The sequence below is a fragment of the Sardina pilchardus genome, chromosome 19 (assembly GCF_963854185.1).
Source record: "Sardina pilchardus chromosome 19, fSarPil1.1, whole genome shotgun sequence".
In the NCBI taxonomy this organism is placed as follows: domain Eukaryota; kingdom Metazoa; phylum Chordata; class Actinopteri; order Clupeiformes; family Clupeidae; genus Sardina; species Sardina pilchardus.
In genome coordinates, this window is record NC_085012.1 from 2,826,649 (window position 1) to 2,846,648 (window position 20,000).

Sequence of the window (20,000 nt, forward strand, 5' to 3'; positions counted from 1 at the left end):
TGTCGGTATGTTTATGTTTTTGTTAATCAATATCAAAAGCCAAAATATATCAAAGGCCATACATTACATAAGCCTAATGCGTAGATTATTTTCAAAGGGAAATATGAAGAACATCGGTCATGTTGTTATTAATGTAACAAGAGGTGGCAGAATTTGCCAAATTGATTAGCTGTGATCAAAAGTAGCAGTGGTATTAAAAATGTGTAGCTGTGTGAGGCGTGTATTGATAATCCTATTGGCCCATTCTGAGCCCTATTAGCCCATTATCTTCCTCTCTTCCTGAGCCCCTCTCTTCCTCTCTTCCTAAACTGTTCCCTTCCTCTCATCCTGAGCCGCTCTCTTCCTCTCTTCCTCTCTTCCTAAGCCGTTCTCTTCCTCTCTTCCTCTCTTCCTCTCTTCCTTAGCTGTTCTCTTCCTCTCTTCCTGAGCTGTTCTCTTCCTCTCTTCCTCTCTTCCTTAGCTGTTCTCTTCCTCTCTTCCTGAGCCGTTCTCTTCCTCTCTTCCTCTCTTCCTTAGCTGTTCTCTTCCTCTCTTCCTGAGCCGTTCTCTTCCTCTCTTCCTCTCTTCCTAAGCCGTTCTCTTCCTCTCTTCCTCTCTTCCTCTCTTCCTTAGCCGTTCTCTTCCTCTCTTCCTCTCTTCCTTAGCTGTTCTCTTCCTCTCTTCCTGAGCCGTTCTCTTCCTCTCTTCCTCTCTTCCTTAGCTGTTCTCTTCCTCTCTTCCTGAGCCGTTCTCTTCCTCTCTTCCTCTCTTCCTCTCTTCCTTAGCTGTTCTCTTCCTCTCTTCCTGAGCCGTTCTCTTCCTCTCTTCCTCTCTTCCTAAGCCGTTCTCTTCCTCTCTTCCTCTCTTCCTCTCTTCCTGAGCCATTCTCTTCCTCTCTTCCTAAACTGTTCCCTTCCTCTCTTCCTGAGCCGTTCTCTTCCTCTCTTCCTCTCTTCCTGAGCCGTTCTCTTCCTCTCTTCCTCTCTTCCTGAGCCGTTCTCTTCTTCTCTCTCCACTTCCGCTCCAGAACAAGTACAGAGAGGAGGGCAGGAAGGAGGCGTCCACGTCTCTCTACTCTGTTCTGCCAGAGACGCTGGAGACACAACACGCCAGAGAGGCCTCAGAACTGCAGAGTGAGGTATCTGACACACACATACACACACACACACACGCCAGAGAGGCCTCAGAACTGCAGAGTGAGGTATCTGACACACACATACACACACACACACACGCCAGAGAGGCCTCAGAACTGCAGAGTGAGGTATCTGACACACACATACACACACACACACACACCAGAGAGGCCTCAGAGCTGCAGAGTGAGGTATCTCACACACACACACACACACACACACACACACCAGAGAGGCCTCAGAGCTGCAGAGTTAGGTATCTGACACACACACACACACACACACACACACACACACACCAGAGAGGCATCAGAGCTGTAGAGTGAGGTGGGAGAGTGGCGATCGCTCCTTTATTATCTCGTGGCCATGAGATCCAGACAGCTTTCTTACTTTTGACACTTTTATCCTTGAAAGCATGCAGTGCAAATGAATATAACAGGATGTTTATGCTGGTGTGGCTGTCTTCCAGACCAAGTACAAAGAGGCTGGCAAGAAGGAAGCCCGCACGTCTCTGTACGCCCATCTGCCAGAGACCAATGAGATCCAGCATGCCAAAGAGGTGTCCCAGCTACAGAGCGAGGTACATTCACTAATGCAGGCAGACGCCAAGCACAGCACATGACTATCACACACACACACACAAGACATGACTATCCAGGACATGACTATCACACATTACATAACATGACTATATTACACATTACAGCACATGACTATCACACATTATAACACAGGACATGACTATCACACATTATAACACAGGACATGACTATCACACATTACACAGCACGTGTGTACACACAACATGACTATCACACATTACAGCACATGACTATCACCCATTACACAGGACATGACTATCACACATTACACAGCACATGACTATTACACATTACACAGGACATGACTATCACACATTACAGCACATGACTATCACACATTATAACACAGGACATGACTATCACACATTACAGGACAGGACTATCACACATTATATCACAGGACATGACTATCACACATTACAGGACATGACTATCACACATTACAGCACATGACTATCACACAATACAGGACGTGACTATCACATATTATATCACAGGACATGACTATCACACATTACAGGATATGACTATCACCCATTACAGCACATGACTATCACACAATACAGGACGTGACTATCACACATTACAGGACATGACTATCACACATTACAGCACATGACTATATTACACATTACAGCACATGACTATCACACATTACAGGACATGACTATCACACATTACAGCACATGACTATCACACAAGACAGGACATGACTATTACACATTATAACACAGGACATGACTATCACACATTACAGGACATGACTATCACACATTACAGCACATGACTATCACACAATACAGGACATGACTATCACACATTACAAGACATGACTATTACACATTACAGCACATGACCATCACACATTACAGCACATGACTATCACACATTACACAGGACATGACTATCACACATTACACAGGACATGACTATTGCACATTACAGGACATGACTATCACACATTACAGCACATGACTATATTGCACATTACAGCACATGACTATCACACAAGACAGGACATGACTATCACACATTACACAGGACATGACTATCACACATTACAGCACATGACTATTACACATTACAGCACATGACTATCACACAATACAGGACGTGACTATCACACATTACACAGGACATGACTATTGCACATTATAGCACATGACTATTACACATTACAGCACATGACTATTACACATTACAGGACATGACTATCACACATTGCAGGACATGACTATCACACGTAACACAGCACCCTCAGACGACGGCTCCTCTCTCTGTCCCCCGCAGGTCAAGTACAAAGAGGGTCGGAGGGGCACCTGCTCCTCCCTCTACTCCCAGCTGGCCGACACCGCCGAGATCCAGTTCGCACGGGAGATGACCGAGATGCTGAGTGAGGTGATGGCAGGCCACACACGCACACACGTACACACACACACACAAACACACACACACACACACACACACACACACACACACACACACTCACACACATATACATACAGTATCATCATGAGGTATTATGTGTGTATATGCAGAGTTCTGTCACCATGCTATTTCTCCACGTGCCATTAGAGGCATGAGCTATTACAATGTACGTATCGTCATGGAGATTATTACAATATACGTATATCTTATCAGGTCATTGAGATTATTACAATATACGTATATCATATCAGCTCATGAGGTTATTACAATATACGTATATCTAATCAGCTCATGTCGATTATTTCAAGATTTTGATCAAAGATATACGTAACACTGCATTTTTGCTGGAGTCCTTTTATCAATAGCTACTTATATCCCACGCATTGTTCACATACTGTAATAGTCAACTAGGGCTGCTTATTCATTCTCAGCCAAAGTTTGTGCTTGTATTCATCCTCATCAACAGATGGGGGTTGTGTGTGGTGTGTGTGGTGTGTCGTTACTGTAAAGGTGGCTGTGCAGTCACTGTATATAACTGGTCACTGTATACCACACTCTGAGTGGTCACTGTACAACACACTCTGAGTGGTCACTGTACAACACACTCTGAGTGGTCAGTGTACAACACACTCTGAGTGGTCAGTGTATAACACACTCTGAGTGGTCAGTGTACAACACACTCTGAGTGGTCAGTGTACAACACACTCTGAGTGGTCACTGTACAACACACTCTGAGTGGTCACTGTACAACACACTCTGAGTGGTCAGTGTACAACACACTCTGAGTGGTCACTGTACAACACACTCTGAGTGGTCAGTGTACAACACACTCTGAGTGGTCACTGTACAACACACTCTGAGTGGTCACTGTACAACACACTCTGAGTGGTCACTGTACAACACACTCTGAGTGGTCACTGTACAACACACTCTGAGTGGTCAGTGTACAACACACTCTGAGTGGTCACTGTACAACACACTCTGAGTGGTCACTGTACAACACACTCTGAGTGGTCAGTGTATAACACACTCTGAGTGGTCAGTGTATAACACACTCTGAGTGGTCACTGTACAACACACTCTGAGTGGTCAGTGTATACCACACTCTGAGTGGTCAGTGTACAACACACTCTGAGTGGTCAGTGTACAACACACTCTGAGTGGTCACTGTACAACACACTCTGAGTGGTCAGTGTATAACACACTCTGAGTGGTCACTGTACAACACACTCTGAGTGGTCAGTGTACAACACACTCTGAGTGGTCAGTGTACAACACACTCTGAGTGGTCAGTGTACAACACACTCTGAGTGGTCAGTGTACAACACACTCTGAGTGGTCACTGTACAACACACTCTGAGTGGTCAGTGTATAACACACTCTGTCCACTCCTTTCAGAACAAGTACAAGGAGAACGGCAGGAAGAGCGTCTCCAACAGCGTCTACTCCCAGCTGGCCGACACGACAGACATCCAGTTCGCCAAAGCCATCGCTGAACTGACCAATGAGGTATGTCCACAGTGTGGCCAAAATAGCCAATCACATCACAAGACTTCAAATGAACAAGAACATTGTGATTCTGGAACATCCATACAAAATGACTCGGCCTACATGCTTGAGCATTATGTCATGGCATTTCAAAATCAGATGTCATGTCCGTCCATTATGATGTTGCACATGCCACGTACAGTACACAGTATACATAAATACATTACTAATACAGTCACTTAAGGCACATTTCTACTGATTGTTAGATGTCATAAGTATGTGGGAAATATGCAAATTTGGGAATCTATCTTTAACTCTATGACTAAAGTCTTGATGGCATTTGTTTAGATATGCAAATGGTTCTTTCATTAGATTTCCAAATGTTTCCATGATTCTGAATCATTCAGTTGTACATTTCCTGGAACGTTGTGTGTTTCCTGTTTCTCTGGGTTTCAGAGGAAGTACAAAGAGGCGGGCAAGAAGGGCGTCAACAGCTGCCTCTATTCCCGTCTTCCTGAAACGCTGGACACCCTGCATGCCAAAGAAGTGTCCACGCTACTCAGCGAGGTAATGCTACGGCCACCGCAGCGTTCTAGAGTGCAGTGATACCGCGTGTCTAATGTTCTAATGGTTCTATCACTGTATATATATACATACAGTATATATATATATATCAATAATGTATGACAGCCCAGGTAGCAGCTAATTCTTAGGCGGATTTGGCCCAGGTGTGGCACACTTAACATATCTCAAACGTAACATTAACACTTCCCATATCTCAAGCTTAACATTAACACTTCCCATATCTCAAGCTTAACATTAACACTTCCCATATCTCAAGCTTAACATTAACACTTCCCATATCTCAAGCTTAACATTAACACTTCCCATATCTCAAGCTTAACATTAGCACTTCCCATATCCCAAGCTTAAAGGGATATTCCGCCATTTGTGGAATTACGCTCATTTTCCACCTTCCCTCGAGCAAAACAATCGATATTTACCTTGTTCCCGTTCATCCAGCCATTCTGTGAGTCTGGCGATACAACTTTTAGCTTCAGCCTAGCATAGATCATTGAATCGGATTAGACCATTAGCTTCTCGCCTGCTAGCTTCATGTTTAAAAGTGACTAATATTTCTGGTAATTTTCCCATTTAAAACGTGTGTCCTCTCAAGTTAGAAAGTGCAATAAGACCAACTGAAAATGAACCCTGCCGTTTTTCTAGGCTGATTTGACATGGAACTACATTCTCATCTGGCGTAATAATCAAGGCAACTTGCAGCTACTGGCACTACTACTGCTTGATGTCTATGGGGACTATTTTCAGATGCTGCGTACGATATCACTGCGCCTATGGTATGTTTGCAAGTTGCCTTGATTATTACGCCAGATGAGAGTGTAGTTCCATGTCAAATCAGCCTAGAAAAACGCCAGGTTTCATTTTCAGTTGGTCTTATTGCACTTTCTAACTTGAGAGGAGACACGTTTTAATTGGGAAAATTATCAGAAATCTTAGTCACTTTTAAACATGAAGCTAGCAGGCGAGAAGCTAATGGTCTAATCCGATTCAGTGATCTATGCTAGGCTGAAGCTAAAAGTTGTATCGCCAGACTCACAGAATGGCTGGATGAACGGGAACAAGGTAAATATCGATTGTTTTGCTCGAGGGGAGGTGGAAAATGAGCGTATTTCCAAAAATGGCGGAATATCCCTTTAACATTAACACTTCCCATATCTCAAGCTTAACATTAACACTTCCCATATCTCAAGCTTAAAGGGATATTCCGCCATTTTTGGAAATACGCTCAATTTACACCTTCCCTCGAGCAAAACAATCGATATTTACCTTGTTCCCGTTCATCCAGCCATTCTGTGAGTCTGGCGATACAACTTTTAGCTTCAGCCTAGCATAGATCATTGAATCGGATTAGACCATTAGCTTCTCGCCTGCTAGCTTCATGTTTAAAAGTGACTAAGATTTCTGGTAATTTTCCCATTTAAAACGTGTCTCCTCTCAAGTTAGAAAGTGCAATAAGACCAACTGAAAATGAAACCTGGCGTTTTTCTAGGCTGATTTGACATGGAACTACACTCTCATCTGGCGTAATAATCAAGGCAACTTGCAGCTACTGGCACTACTACTGCTTGTTGTCTATGGGGACTATTTTCAGATGCTGTGTAAGATATCACTGCGCCTATGGTACGTTTGCAAGTTGCCTTGATTATTACGCCAGATGAGAGTGTAGTTCCATGTCAAATCAGCCTAGAAAAACGCCAGGTTTCATTTTCAGTTGGTCTTATTGCACTTTCTAACTTGAGAGGAGACACGTTTTAAATGGGAAAATTACCAGAAATCTTAGTCACTTTTAAACATGAAGCTAGCAGGCGAGAAGCTAATGGTCTAATCCGATTCAATGATCTATGCTAGGCTGAAGCTAAAAGTTGTATCGCCAGACTCACAGAATGGCTGAATGAACGGGAACAAGGTAAATATCGATTGTTTTGCTCGAGGGGGGGTGGAAAATTAGCGTATTTCCAAAAATGGCGGAATATCCCTTTAACATTAACACTTCCCATATCTCAAGCTTAACATTAACACTTCCCATATCTCAAGCTTAACATTAACACTTCCCATTTCTCAAACTTCCCCACAGCTACTTTCCTCTAACAGCATGGTCAGAGCTTGAGGAACTCGGAGGCCTCTTGTGTCTCTCCTCCCGTGAGCTCGCTGATGTGCCTAATCCGCTCTGCTGCAGGTGAGCTCAGAGTACTGGGGTGCTGGGGTGGCTCTGTTTTAGAGCAGGTCTCCAGCACTCACACCTCCTGGGTAGTAGATTCTGCAAAGCGGATAAGCAGCTTTATAGTTCAGTTGGGTATACAGCGCAGAATATCAGCGCTTAGGGATCACGGAGGGAGTCGAACAATATTAATACTTCCCGTAATATCCCTACATTGGCGCTTGGTTCATATTAGCTCCCATAGTGAGGTGAAGCCTGGGCCATGGTGTCCCCAGCTGCCCTGTGTCCAGACTGATGCCCTGGCTATGCTGATCTCCCCGGGGGAAGGGGGGGGGTGTGATTTGTGGGTGACGGCGGCACACCCCGGGGGGTCTGCAAGCAGGCTTTGGTTTAATCCAGCTGGACAAATGAATGTCAACACAGAGACTGCTACTATTTAACCCCCTAAGAGCATTACTGATCCGATGTCCAGTCCTGTGTGCTCACCACATATAGATAGTGGCTTTTTGGGGTCACCACGAGATCGTGTGTGAGGAAAGGAAGGAAGGGGGCGGGGCAAAGGTTTGATTGGGTTCAAACACCCAATAGAGAGACCTTCAGAACAGTGTGGCCTGCTAAATGAACATGCACATTAACAATTAATAAAAAAGAAAAAAGGTGCCATACTCATAGGTATCAATTAGTTTCAAGTGAATTGGTGCAGGATGCAGTATTCCTGCAGGGATTAAATACATATTCCATAAATCTCATAAAAAACATAAATGTCATAATTGAGAAATGAGCATCATGAGTACTTTAGCTAAAGACGTGAGGATTGAGCACTGGGGCGTCTCATTCATCTTTTCACAGCTGACAGTCACTCTTTGAAGGTGCTATGTGGATTTCAAATGTAATAGCAACAGAATGTAAAGAGATAAACCAGCCAGTGACGTGCCAGCACAACACCCTTCTACTACCACCATTACCACGTGGGCCGCCATATTGAACACAACACCCTTCTACCACCACCATTACCATGTGGGCCGCCATATTGAACACAACACCCCTCTACCACCATTACCATGTGGCCCGCCATATTGAACACAACACAAGTCATTAAAGGAGCACTGTGTGCTACAGAATATCCACATAACTCCCTGAAGCTCATACATCGACACTCAGTTTTCATTTTACTATCAAGAGACCCCAAAGGAAACTGATATGAATGTCTTAGATATCTATTAAAACCTTTAGTTGATGAGTTCAAAAAAGTGTAGTCGTTAAGTTATAAACAAACGAATTATTCAGCCTAAGTGGTAAATCTGCCTTCCATATTTGACATGTTTTTTGTTCTCACAAAGATCAAGTACAAAGAGGACAAGAAGGACAACACATCCAGCGTGTATCACCTGATGCCGGAGACTATGGCCACACAGTTGGCCAAAGAGCTTTCAGACATTCAGAGTGAGGTGAATCTCCCTACTAGGCCTACTCCAATCTCTCTCTCTCTCTCTCTCTCTCTCTCTCTCTCTCTCTCTCTCTCTCTCTGTTTCTCTAGTTAGTGAACACACAATAGGTGTAACAAGATACAAAGAGAAAGGTTCCAAAAGATATGTAGTTTCCTAGATATTTAATAAAAGATAATTTAGCAGTTTTTAACTGTTGTGTTAGTTGTGTTATGTAGTTGTGATGTATAGTTGTGCTTGTGATATATAGTTGTGTTATGTAGTTGTGATGTATAATTGTGTTATGTAGTTGTGATGTATAGTTGTGTTATGTAGTTGTGATGTATAGTTGTGTGTATAGTTGTGTGTATAGTTGTTATGTAGTTGTGATATACTGTATAGTTGTGATGTAGTTGTGATATACTGTATAGTTGTGATGTATAGTTGTGTTATGTAGTTGTGATGTATAGTTGTGTGTATAGTTGTTATGTAGTTGTGATATACTGTATAGTCGTGATGTATAGTTGTGTTATGTAGTTGTGATGTATGGTTGTGATGTAGTTGTGCTTGTGATACAGTATATAGTTGTGTTATGTAGTTGTGATGTATAGTTGTGATGTATAGTTGTGCTTGTGATCTCGTGTGTGCAGGTGAGGTACAAGGAGAAGGGCAAGAACACCTCCACCAGCATCTACTCCCAGCTCCCTGAAACCACGGAGACGCAGCTCGCCAAGCAGATGTCTGATCTCCAGAGTGAGGTACTGGAAGGCCCTCCTCCATAAGAGCTCCCGTTAGCTCATACAGATGTCTGAACTCCAGAGTGAGGTACTGTACTGTAAGGCCCTCCTTCATAAGAGCTCCCGTTAGCTCATACAGATGTCTGAACTCCAGAGTGAGGTACTGTAAGCAGAGACACTTATATATGAGGAGACACTGCACTGGAAAAATCGCCCATTGAAAAGCATGGGGTAACTTCGTAACGCGAAAGATGGCGGTTGTTTACACCGGTTGGCTATGGTTTGCACGTCCCGCCTCTTCCAGTGCCGTTGCTCCAATCATTTCGCCGATCCTTGGCGGTCACGCTTTTTGAAAGCTGCGTCGTGAAGAACAGAGCATGCGCAGTCCAAAATTACCAGTAAGAAAAAGGCTTTTAAAGCGTTAATTTGATACAAAACCACCAAACCTTTTCAGCGATTTTAGTCAGATTTTCATCGCGATTTCAAACATGTGATTTTTATGTCTCTTACACCTCGGAACACGGACATCCAGCTCTCTCCCCATTCATTTAGATAGAGCCTGGTCTTGTTCCGGTCAAAGTCGCTGCCCGACCCCATGGCCAATATGGCTGCCGAGTGACGTGACTTGCTTTAAAAAGACTTTGCTGTAAGGCCCTCCCCCATAAGAGCTCCCGTTAGCTCATACAGATGTCTGAACTCCAGAGTGAGGTACTGTAAGGCCCTCCTCCATAAGAGCTCCCGTTAGCTCATACAGATGTCTGAACTCCAGAGTGAGGTACTGTAAGGCCCTCGTCCATAAGAGCTCCCGTTAGCTCATACAGATGTCTGAACTCCAGAGTGAGGTACTGTAAGGCCCTCCTCCATACGAGCTCCCGTTAGCTCATACAGATGTCTGAACTCCAGAGTGAGGTACTGTAAGGCCCTCCTCCATACGAGCTCCCGTTAGCTCATACAGATGTCTGATCTCCAGAGTGAGGTACTGTAAGGCCCTCCTCCATAAGAGCTCCCGTTAGCTCATACAGATGTTTACAGCCGGGCTGCGCTGGGTGCGCAAATGACTAGTTTTAGAAGATCGGTCTCATTTGTTCAAATGTAGCCGCCACTATCACATCTAGAGCAGCAAGTTCCATTGATTATTGTGGAGGCTAATTGTTGCGCTACACACTCCCTGAATGGAGTGCTGCAGTGTGTAAGTTCACACAGTGTGTCTACTCTGATGCTGAGCAGAAGAGATGGTGTGTGTCTGTCTCAGTCCAAATACAGAGAGGCGGGAAAGAAAGAGGCATCCAGTGCTCTCTACCACCAGATGCCCGAGACACTGGAGACCCAGCACGCTAAAGAGGCTGCTAACTTACTGAGCGACGTGAGTAGCCTACCTTACAGCAGTACACACACTCATGATATCTTACAGCAGTACACACACTCATGATACCTTACAGCAGTACACACACTCATGATACCTTACAGCGGTACACACACTCATGATACCTTACAGCGGTACACACTTACTGAGTACCTCACAGCAGTACACACACTCATGATATCTTACAGTAGTACACACTTACTGAGTACCTTACAGCAGTACACACACTCATGATACCTTACAGCAGTACACACACTCATGATACCTCACAGCAGTACACACACTCATGATACCTTACAGCAGTACACACACTCATGATACCTCACAGCAGTACACACACTCATGATACCTTACAGCGGTACACACTTACTGAGTACCTCACAGCAGTACACACACTCATGATATCTTACAGTAGTACACACTTACTGAGTACCTCACAGCAGTACACACACTCATGATATCTTACAGTAGTACACACTTACTGAGTACCTTACAGCAGTACACACACTCATGATACCTTACAGCAGTACACACACTCATGATACCTTACAGCGGTACACACACTCATGATATCTTACAGCAGTACACACACTCATGATATCTTACAGCAGTACACACTTACTGAGTACGTTACAGCACGCTAAAGAGGCTGCTAACTTACTGAGCGACGTGAGTACCTCACAGCAGTACACACCCATGTGGGGTCCACTATACTTACTCCTTACTCCTTACCCATTACTCTCTAATGAAGTGTTCTGTGGATTATCCAGAATGAAGTGTGGTATCTGACCTCTTTAATGAGCGCGAGTTTGACCCCTTCAGCTCAAGTACAGAGAGGCGGGAAAGAAGGAGACGTCCAGCTCGCTCTACTCCCTCATGCCGGACACGGCGCAGACCCAGTTCGCCCGCGAGATGACCGACCTGCAGAGCGAGGTCAGGAGCATCACAAGCAGGGTCATAGAATTCCTGGAATATCATGGAATTTTTGGAATATCTTGGAATTTCAATCTAGTCTATTCCAGACACAGGAAGTCAGGGAAATGTATAATGTTGGGGGACAAAGACAGAAAATATCTGGGATTTTAGTTACAGCAGTTTAAAATGTACTTGCCAAAGAACATTACAGTAATACAAACATGTTCCCATGCACCATTGGTGTTTACTGGGTTATAAGCGTTTTCCATTGCTGCTTGCTTGAGTGGTTGTGGTCAGCCCCTATGTCTATGGTCAGCCCTGCTTTGCATTCCCACTGCCCATTCATTCATTTCCTGCTCTAAAACAGCTCAAAGGTTCTAGAGTGCTATGTGGCTTCTAACGCTCCTTTCATTATATAGTAGCTCATGGAAATTCAGGGATTTTCACCTGGGAAAGTAAGCAGGAAGTCAGGGAAAAGTCTTGAGTAACCAATCAAATTGGGTCATGTTGATGACAGAGTATTATATCGTATTTGATCATTTTGTGACAAAATGTTGAATCGAATCTGATTATTTCGATGATAGAGTATGGAATCGAATTTGATTATTTTGGTGAGTATTGAATTGAAGGGACAAACACAACCACTGGTATTTGTTCTGATATCAAGTCATGCAGGTCCATGAAAGACTGGAAGTGGTAGAGGTGGATTTCCATGCTAACAGACTGCCATTTTGTGTTGCGTGGTGAGGACAGATCTCCACCGCTGCCATGCTAACAGACTGCCTGTGTGTGTGTGTGTGTGTGTGTGTGTGTGTGTGTGTGTGTGTGTGTGTGTGTGTGTGTGTGTGTGTGTGTGTGTGTGTGTGTGTGTGTGTGTGTGTGTGTGTGTGTGTGTGTGTGTGTGTGTGTGTGCGTGCGTGCGTGCGTGCGTGCGTGCGTGCGTGCGTGCGTGCGTGCGTGCGTGTGTGTCCCTCCGTCAGAACAAGTACAAAGAGAGCGGCAAGAAGAGCAGCAGCACCAGCGTCTACTCACAGCTCCCACAGACAACAGAGACGCAGTTCGCCAAAGCCGTGTCCCAGCTGCAGAGTGAGGTGGGGGAACACACACACACACACACACACACACACACACACACACACACACCACTCTCCAAAGCCGTGTCCCAGCTGCAGAGTGAGGTGGGGGAACACACACACACACACACACACACACACACACACACACACACACACACACACACACACACACCACTCTCCAAAGCCGTGTCCCAGCTGCAGAGTGAGGTGGGGGAACACACACACACACACACACACACACACCACTCTCCAAAGCCGTGTCCCAGCTGCAGAGTGAGGTGGGGGAACACACACACACACACACACACACACACACACACACACACACACACACCACTCGCCAAAGCCGTGTCCCAGCTGCAGAGTGAGGTGGGGGAACACACACACACACACACACACACACACACACACACACACACACACACACACACCACTCTCCAAAGCCGTGTCCCAGCTGCAGAGTGAGGTGGGGGAACACACACACACACACACACACACACACACACACACACACACCACTCTCCAAAGCCGTGTCCCAGCTGCAGAGTGAGGTGGGTGAACACTGCACACAGCATCAGTCACATACACACACACACACACACACACACACACACACCACTCTCCAAAGCCGTGTCCCAGCTGCAGAGTGAGGTGGGTGAACACTGCACACAGCATCAGTCACACACACACACACACACACACACACACACACACACACACACACACCACTCTCCAAAGCCGTGTCCCAGCTGCAGAGTGAGGTGGGTGAACACTGCACACAGCATCAGTCACACACACACACACACACACACACACACCACTCTCCAGCAACACACAGCATCAGTCACACACACACACACACACACCACTCTCCAGCAACACACAGTATCAGTCACACACACACCACTCTCCAGCAACACACACTAACCTGCACACAGCATCAGTCACACAGTCACACACCACTCTTCATCAACACACACCAACCTGCACACAGCATCAGTCACACACACACCACTCTCCAGCAACACACACCAACCTGCACACAGAATCAGTCACACACACACCACTCTTCATCAACACACACCAACCTGCACACAGCATCAGTCACACACACACCACTCTCCAGCAACACACACCAACCTGCACACAGCATCAGTCACACACACACCACTCTTCATCAACACACACCAACCTGCACACAGCATCAGTCACACACACACCACTCTTCATCAACACACACTAACCTGCAGTATTCTCGGATATTAGGAAGCAGGTTCCCATGGTTGTTAACTACTGAATTGTATCTACTATGAGAGGAGTTTTGGCTTCCCTGACCTACTTTCCTAGTGTGTGTGTGTGTGTAGGTGTGTGTGTGTGTGTGTGTGTGTGTGTGTGTGTGTGTGTGTGTGTGTAAGATAGTGAATGGCCATGACTGTGAGCTCACAGGCAGCATAGAGCATCAACAGCTGAATGGCTGGTGACTTCACAGCATGCTCTAAACAGGAGGGCTTTCACGCACAGCAGAGAGCCTGGGCCGTGCCTCTGATGTCATCCACTTGACTGTGTTTGTTGTTTGTTGTTTTGTCTTTGTTTTGTTTTTTCCAGAGCAAATACAAAGAGGCGGGGAAGCAGCAGACTTCCACCACACTGTACCACGGACTGCCACACACCCTGGAGACCCAGCACGCCAAAGAAGCCTACCAGCTGCAGAGTGAGGTATGGGGGCATCCTAACTCATATGGGGGCATCCTAACTCATATGGGGGCATCCTAACTCATATGGGGGCATCCTAACTCTAATATGGGGGCATCCTAACTCATATGGGGGCATCTTAACTCATATGGGGGCATCCTAACTCTAATATGGGGGCATCCTAACTCATATGGGGGCATCCTAACTCATATAGAAACATGCTGCAGAGTGAGGTATGGGGGCATTCTAACATCCTAACTTACATATGGGGCGTCCTAACTCAAGTAGAAATCTTCTATCCTCACATCCTAACTCACATAGTTAGCGTGTCCAGGGTGATGAACAGCTCCTCTTAACTGGAATAGAAACCTTTTAAACTTCTGTCTGATTATGTGTATCTGGAAATATGTCCTTTTGTGCTATGTGCATATGCCTTTATGTTTATCTCTCTCCCTCTCTCTTTCACCCTTTCTCTCACCCTTTCTCTCTCTCTGTCTCTTTCACATGCTGTCTCTCTTTCATCTCTCTCTCCCCCTTTCTTTCTCTCTCTCTCTCTCTCTCTCTCTCCCTCTCTCTGTCTGTCTGTGTCTGGGGTTTGTGCTCTAATCATTAAACTAATGGCTGAGTCTGTAGCTGCTGATCTTCTGGCGTGTGTAGCTCTGACGCTCTCTCACTGCACCCTCTGGTTCCTCTCCAGCTCAGGTACAAAGAGGGAGGCAAGAAGGAGATCTCGTCCACCCTCCACTCACAGCTTCCTGAGACGCCCGAGACCCAGTTTGCCAAACAGCAGTCGGAGCAGCGCAGCGAGGTAGACGCTTCACACGATTACTCTGATGCGTAGACGCTTCACACGATTACTCTGATGCAGCTCTGCCAGAGAGAAAGCTTCTGGCCTCGCACAGTGAATGCAAGCGATTCCAGTCCAAAAGAAGAAACAAGATGAATGCAGAGCGAACAGTGGAAGCGCTTCCCAAATTAAAGCACTTCAAAATGAGATTATTTTCACTCCAGTGAATAATGAGTCATTTTCTACCATAGCGTGTAGTTCAGCTGCAGAAACAGACTCAGAAATGTTCCGTGCCTTTAGATACACAGCCAGAATGTGGCATGCAAAAATAACTGCAAGACAAATCTGCCAAGACAAACATAACAGTGTGTTTCAGAGTCATACCATTGTAGTCCTTTATGTCTAAGATAAGGACACAAGCATACACTGCAGGTTGTATTGGGATGCATCCTATGACAGCAGGTTGTATTGGGATGTATATTAAGACAGCAGGTTGTATTGGGATGCTTTGTAAGACAAGAACACAAGCGTTACACAGCAGGTTGTATTGGGATGTATCGTAAGACAACAGGTAGTATTGGGATGTATCGTAAGATAGCAGGTAGTATTGGGATGTATCGTAAGACAGCACATGATGGTGCAGGTCTAATCTTTCCTTTTGTTTCCTTCTCCCTACTGTCTCCCCTCTCCTAACAGGTGAAGTATAAAGAAGACATGAAGGACAACTCCATCAATCTCTACTCCTACCTGCCAGAGACAATTGAGACCAAGTTTGCTAAGGAGATGTCTGAGATGCATAGTGAGGTACCATAGCACGCACACACACACACACACACACACACACACACACACACACACACACACACACACACACACACACACACACACCACTCTCCAAAGCCGTGTCCCAGCTGCAGAGTGAGGTGGGTGAACACTGCACACAGCATCAGTCACACACACACACACACACACACACACACACACACACACACACACACACACACACACACACACACACACACACAGATTGCCTTTTTTAAATAGGATAGCATGATTATGCATGTATGCGTAAATAAGCTTGTGTCCGTCAGATGGTCAGCATGGGGTTTGGTTGTGGGTGGGTTCTGTAGGTGGGAGGAGCCCAGGGACTGGTTCTGTACTTTTGGATCTGGTTGGAGTTGCAAAATTAAAACAGTTGTTCACCAAAAAAGTGTTCACCCTGTTGGGTGTCACTCGTGCTTTACATGAAATAGCCAAATAATGCATGAAATAGCCATAGCTGTATGATTATGTAACGTTTCATCTCATGTTGAGGGAGTTTTACTCTTTAATGAATTCTCTTGTTCTGTCCTCAGGCGAAGTACAAAGAGGCGGGGAAGAAGCAGGCGTCGAGCGCTCTCTACCACCAGCTCCCAGAAACACTGGAGACGCAGCACGCCAAGGAGGCCTACCAGCTACAGAGTGAGGTGAGGGCGACTGTGTGTGTGTGTGTGTGTGTGTGTGTGTGTGTGTGTGTGTGTGTGAAGTAAGAAGATGTGTAAAGAGTATTCACAAACAGCTACATGAAAATGATGAAGGAGTATGGCTGGTAAACACCACTAGCTCCAATTGAGTAGCGTTAACACATCTCTGGCATTCTCACTACACCCATGCCATGAAATTAGGAGTCAGGACATTTGAATTTGCCCTTTGCTGGGATACTGTACATTACTGTAGCTAAATGAACCTGGTTGCTATTTTGAACATTCATAGCTGTATATGCGCTTGGCTTCCCCCGACTGTGAATTGAATGAAAACATGGGATGATTTTGTCTTACTTTGGTCCTGTTGTGTTTTTGTCTTGTTCTGTCCCATGAGGGAGAGTTGTGCTGTAAAACTCTTAATAAACACTACATGACAGAAAAGAGAAGCATGTGATAAGAGCAGGGTGCTCTTCTGGTCCACAGGTGGTGTAGAACAGGTGGTGTATAATAAACAGGGTACTTCTCTGGCCCACAGGTGGTGTATAATAAACTAGGTGCTGCTCTGGCCCACAGGTGGTGTATAATAAACTAGGTGCTGCTGCTCTGGCCCACAGGTGGTGTATAATAAACTAGGTGCTGCTCTGGCCCACAGGTGGTGTATAATAAACAGGGTACTTCTCTGGCCCACAGGTGGTGTATAATAAACGTGCTCTTCTGGTCCACAGGTGGTGTATAATAAACGTGCTCTTCTGGTCCACAGGTGGTGTATAATAAAGGTGCTCTTCTGGTCCACAGGTGGTGTATAATAAACGTGCTCTTCTGGCCCACAGGTGGTGTATAATAAACTAGGTGCTGCTCTGGCCCACAGGTGGTGTATAATAAAGGTGCTCTTCTGGTCCACAGGTGGTGTATAATAAACGTGCTCTTCTGGTCCACAGGTGGTGTATAAGGGCGTAAAGGGCGACTTCTCCGGCTCCACCTACACACAGCTCCCTGATACACTAGCGACCCACTTCGCCAGAGAGATGACAGAGATGCAGAGTGAGGTAAACACACACACACACACACACACACACACACACACACACACACACACACACTGTCCTTATCACAAGTATACAAACCATGACATGGTATTTATCTACTGCACAAAGATGTACACACACACACACACACACACACACACACACACACACACACACACGTCTACATGAAGTGCACTATTGTATGTATGCAATGTTTGTATTAATTGATTTGTATTTTTTGCACAGCTATGCCAATTTGTATTGCACAATGTTAGCTTCACACAGATGTTCCATTAAGTTGTGTGTGTGTGTGTGTGTGTGTTCAGAACAAGTATAAGGAACAAGGGAAAAGGGAGATGAGCACCAGTATCTACTCCCAGCTGCCAGAGACCAAAGAGACCCAGTTTGTCAAAGCCGTGACAGAGGTGGTGTCAGAGGTGAGCGACCAGCTACAGACCACAGACATGCTACAGTACTGACCCAGAGACCACAGACAGGCTACTGCACCGACCCCCATCACAGACCACAGACATGCTACTGCACTGACCCCCATCACAGACCACAGACAGGCTACTGCACCGACCCCTATCACAGACCACAGACAGGCTACTGCACCGACCCCAATCACAGACCACAGACAGGCTACTGCACTGACCCCCATCACAGACCACAGACAGGCTACTGCACTGACCCCATCACAGACCACAGACAGGCTACTGCACTGACCCCATCACAGACCACAGACAGGCTACTGCACTGACCCCATCACAGACCACAGACAGGCTACAGTACTGACCACCATCACAGACCACAGACAGGCTACTGCACTGACGCTATCACAGACCACAGACAGGCTACTGCACTGACCCCCATCACAGACCACAGACATGCTACTGCACTGACCCCATCACAGACAGGCTACAGTACTGACCCCCATCACAGACCACAGACAGGCTACTGCACTGACTCCCATCACAGACAGGCTACTGCACTGACCCCATCACAGACCACAGACATGCTACTGCACTGACCCCCATCACAGACCACAGACATGCTACTGCACTGACCCCCATCACAGACCACAGACAGGCTACAGTACTGTTTTATTCTGACCAATGATCTGTTTTATTATGATTCTCATTGTCCGGTCATATGTCATGTTCTTGGTTTGGTTTGCTTTACGTCAGTCTGATTAAGCCTGGCTCCTCGTTGGCTTTGAATATTAATTTCCATCTGTTTTGTTTCAGGCCAAATATAAAAAAGCCGGTCAAAACAAGATGGCTGCGTCTCAGTACTCCGTCATGCCCGAGACTCTGGAGACCCAGCATGCTAAACATGTGTCTGAGCTTCAGAGTGAGGTGTGTTTTTCTCTCTCGTTCTCTCCCTCCTCTTAGACTCTCACTCACTCACACACACACACACACACACACACACACTCACACACACACACACACTCACATACACACACACACACACACACACACACACACACACACACACACACACACACTCTGCGCTTGATAACTGGTGTGATGGTGCCTGTGTTGTCCAGCTGAAGTACAAGGAGGACGGGAAGAGAGAGAGGTCCCACTGCCTCTACTTCCTCATGCCAGAGACGGCACAGACCCAGCTGGCCAAGGACATCATGGAGGTCCAGAGCGACGTGAGTGGGCCTGGCGCTCAGTGTGGAGACGGACAGGAAAGGGTTAACGTGTAGTGTGGAGTCGGACAGGAAAGGGTTAAAGTATGGTGTGGAGACAGGAAAGGGTTAAAGTATAGTGTGGAGTCGGACAGGAAAGGGTTAAAGTGGAGTATGGAGACAGGAAAGGGTTAACGTGTAGTGTGGAGACGGACAGGAAAGGGTTAAAGTATAGTGTGGAGACGGACAGGAAAGGGTTAAAGTGGAGTATGGAGACAGGACAGGAAAGGGTTCAAGTGGAGTATGGAGACAGGAAAGGGTTAACGTGTAGTGTGGACACGGACAGGAAAGGGTTAAAGTTGAGTATGTAGACAGGACAGGAAAGGGTTAAAGTGGAGTATGGAGACAGGAAAGGGTTAAAGTGGATTTAAAACCTAATCAGAGTCTTAATATCTGAAGGAACTCTCTCTCTTCATGGCTACTGTTGAATGAATATGTAGCCCATC

At 45.9% G+C, this 20,000-nt stretch overlaps 1 protein-coding gene across 1 annotated transcript in view; it reads left to right on the forward strand.

Moving 5' to 3' along the window:
• The window catches only part of LOC134065865 (nebulin-like), an 89,417-nt gene that overhangs the window by 16,411 nt on the left and 53,006 nt on the right, over positions 1-20,000 (forward strand). The window contains exons 6-23 of the mRNA XM_062520960.1: positions 1,007-1,117; positions 1,585-1,695; positions 3,008-3,115; positions 4,544-4,654; positions 5,090-5,200; positions 8,714-8,821; positions 9,448-9,555; positions 10,787-10,897; positions 11,720-11,830; positions 12,793-12,903; positions 14,494-14,604; positions 15,278-15,388; positions 16,064-16,171; positions 16,723-16,833; positions 17,769-17,876; positions 18,182-18,292; positions 19,103-19,213; positions 19,408-19,518. Of these exons, the coding sequence (XP_062376944.1) occupies positions 1,007-1,117; positions 1,585-1,695; positions 3,008-3,115; positions 4,544-4,654; positions 5,090-5,200; positions 8,714-8,821; positions 9,448-9,555; positions 10,787-10,897; positions 11,720-11,830; positions 12,793-12,903; positions 14,494-14,604; positions 15,278-15,388; positions 16,064-16,171; positions 16,723-16,833; positions 17,769-17,876; positions 18,182-18,292; positions 19,103-19,213; positions 19,408-19,518 (1,983 nt within the window). The remainder of the gene's footprint in view (positions 1-1,006; positions 1,118-1,584; positions 1,696-3,007; positions 3,116-4,543; positions 4,655-5,089; positions 5,201-8,713; positions 8,822-9,447; positions 9,556-10,786; positions 10,898-11,719; positions 11,831-12,792; positions 12,904-14,493; positions 14,605-15,277; positions 15,389-16,063; positions 16,172-16,722; positions 16,834-17,768; positions 17,877-18,181; positions 18,293-19,102; positions 19,214-19,407; positions 19,519-20,000) is intronic.